Genomic DNA, 3,144 nt, shown 5'->3' with positions numbered 1-3,144 from the left:
CTATCGAGCGATGATATTTCTCTTACCCAACTCTTTACCCTTTCTGATAATTGCTTGCCATGACCTTTTGATCTTCTTCACCGTGGGGTGATTTTCTTCAGCGTTATGCAAGATGAAGGGCTCTAAAGCTTCAGCTCTTGGAGGGCCATTCATAGGGTAACCATGCTGCATCAAAGATAACACGGGGTTGTAGTTGATGCAACCCTTGGTTCCTATCAAAGGTACATCGGGGAAGTCTCCAATGCTGATAATAACATCCTCGGTTTCACAATCCCTGATGTACCACTTAACATGATTGGGGGTGAGAGAAGTTAACTTTTGAGAGGGATTAAGTTCCTTTGAGACAAAAGGGCCTTCTCCGAGCATATATGATCTAAACCAGGCATGCAACAGCTGCGCACAACATAAAATGGTTCCTCCTTTCTTCTCATGACGCTCATGGAGAGCATAATGAAGGTCTGCTAGGAGGAACAGTATAGGGTTACCAGAGAGAAAGATCCTCACAGCTAAATGTTCCACAAAATGGTCAATATTTGGGAAGATAACTATTCCATATACCAAAACAGCTAACACAGCATAGAAAACTTTCCAATTCCCCTCCTTTTCCATCTTCTTAGCTTGATCTTCCAAGAACTTCCTAGAAAAACCATTGAAAGCTCCCTTCACATCCCAATTGTCCACGACTTCAGAAACCTTCAAACCCAAAGCTAAAGCTATCCTCTTGGAAGGAATACCTTCATCAAACTTAGGAAATGGATTATGATCCTTTAAATTCTGGTCTATGATCCTCTCGAACTCCTCCAAGGTAGAAGCTAATTGGAAGTCAGAAAACGTGAAACAACGTAGTGATGGATCATAGAACTGAGCAATAGTCACCGCAATCATCATATCCATCTTCTTATCTAAGATGTCCAGAATTTTTCCATAGTCTTGCACAAAGCTGTTGAGTTTGATCGGTGTCACTTTGGCTCTCAACTTCTGTAGGCTGGCAAGGTCCACTTTCTTGTATTTGAACTGAAAAGTGCTTCTTCTCTCGGGATTTATTTTGCTAACAAGTCTTGAATTCCTGAAACAATGTGAAGCAAACTAAGAGTTTTGCTTTTTATGCGTATGCAATGAATGGATGGATGCAATGTTTTTTGGTACAGGTTCAAAGGTCTGAGGTATGGATAAATCTGATTACTTTCCAAAACGGGGTTCTCACCGGGTATGATCTAGGGTTTTGTTATAAAGAACTCCCAGAGTCACTGATCCACAAGAATGTTTGACGCTTACGGAAAATGCTTTCCGATCATCAACTCCATCAAGGGAATCTATTCTGGGTGAGGTTCTTGTACCGACTCTTACGAGGTATTCACCTCGGGAGTCTGCACTACACAACATTCGACTTTGGTTCTAGACAAGGTACTCAAAGTCATGGATTCAAAAGAATGTTTGGCGCTTACGAAAAATACTTTCCGGTCGTCAACTCCATCTAGAGAATATATTCTGCGCGAGGTTCTCGTACCGATTCTTACGAAGTATTCACCTCGGAAATTCATACTACGCAACCATCATTCCTAGTTGGACAAAGGTTCAATGTTCTAAAAGGTTCTTAGAGTCACGGACCCCTTTGAAATATTGAAGCTTACGAAGTATACACCTTGGGCAACAATATTTGCAAAAGGATCTACCCTAAGTGAGGTTCTCATATCGACTCTTACGAAGTATTCACCTCGGGAGTTTGTACTACTCAACCATCGTCCTATCTTATGTTTTTCATTCTAGACTCGGGTGTAGAGTCCTTCCCACATGGTTTGCAATCAGAATATCCAAATACCAACATCACAATGGAACCAATATACAACAAATATATCAATATAACAATAAAGATAATAGAAGCAATAAAGAAAAGCCACATAATTAAACAAACAAAGGCATACAAACGTCCTAACTAGGCTTGACTCACTTAGGGAATGTATATCCCCGGCAGAATTGCCATTTGTCGTACCTCGAAAGAAAAATGTGAGAACACGACCTAGCGAAGCGCAATCACACACTCGCAATGATGGACTGAACAGAGTCGCCACCGAACTTTATTCATTCCTAAAAGGAAAGGGGAAATATCGATAAAACCCAAGAAAGAACGACAATGATTATGGTCGTCGCAACCAAATCAGGTTTTGGGAATCGATTACGCAAGGGGGAGGTATTAGCACCCATCACGTTCGTTGTACTCAACAGGAACTGTTAGGTTAGTTGTGCGCGTTAGTGTTAGTTTGAAATGTTAGGCTTCTCAAGTTAATATGTGGGAAAGGAAGAGTAGAAAAGAGAATAACGTCTTTTGGATTTTTAACAAAGGGGACTAAACCTAAGTTTTTTTATTAATGGGCCTGACAAGATTTATGAATCCTGCTCCTATGCATCTCCGGGTGCAATAGAGAACTCAAGGCTTACGTAGTTCTCGGTAGAAAATGTTTATTTGTTGGTAGATTTTAGCGAAAGCTACTTTGTGTCCATCGACAAAAAGTATTGTTGGACTACCCAAAACAAGTGGAGAAGGGGACGTTCGCATCACGGCCGAATGGATTTACAAATCAACATTCGTGGGAAACGTCACAAGCTTACTCATACGTTCAAGTGGACGAAACATTGTTTTGCATCGTCTTGAAACAAAATACCTTTAGTTTGAGAAAGGGTTTAAGGGGCAATCGCACGGCGGCGAGAAAAGAGTTTGATTGGTTTGAATGTGTTTTGAGTAATGGTGAGAACTTGGATGGGCGAGATATCCATCTCGAATCCTAGTCTCAGGAATGCGTGGTATCCACCACGTGTCATTTCCATCTTATTTGCGAAAGTATTTAATAAGAATTAAGTGTTTTTGAATTTAATTGAGAAAGGATTTGAAGAAATCACTTTGATAGTTTTAAATGATGGCGAGATCTAAGATAGGCGAGATATCCATCTCGAATCTTGGTCTCAGGAGCTCATGGTATCCACCACGTTCCATTTCCATCTTATGGAAAAGTCTCAAATAAGAATTAAGTAATTTTGAGTTTTTATTGTGAAAATGACTTGACGTTGGATCAAACATTTGATGAGGGATTGAGAAAGGTTTGAAAGAAATGGAATAGATAGGAATAGATGGATTTGTTTATTGAGAAA

At 40.1% G+C, this 3,144-nt stretch overlaps 1 protein-coding gene across 1 annotated transcript; it reads right to left on the bottom strand.

Annotated features, from left to right (window-relative positions):
- Positions 1-894, bottom strand: LOC127079758 (uncharacterized). The gene has a single exon (XM_051020131.1). It carries the CDS (start codon positions 892-894, stop codon positions 1-3), a length of 894 nt encoding a protein of 297 aa, XP_050876088.1.
- Positions 895-3,144: the final 2,250 nt, after the last annotated feature.

Source organism: Lathyrus oleraceus, chromosome 5 (assembly GCF_024323335.1).
Source record: "Lathyrus oleraceus cultivar Zhongwan6 chromosome 5, CAAS_Psat_ZW6_1.0, whole genome shotgun sequence".
In the NCBI taxonomy this organism is placed as follows: domain Eukaryota; kingdom Viridiplantae; phylum Streptophyta; class Magnoliopsida; order Fabales; family Fabaceae; genus Lathyrus; species Lathyrus oleraceus.
This window is presented reverse-complemented; position numbering and strand designations above follow the sequence as displayed.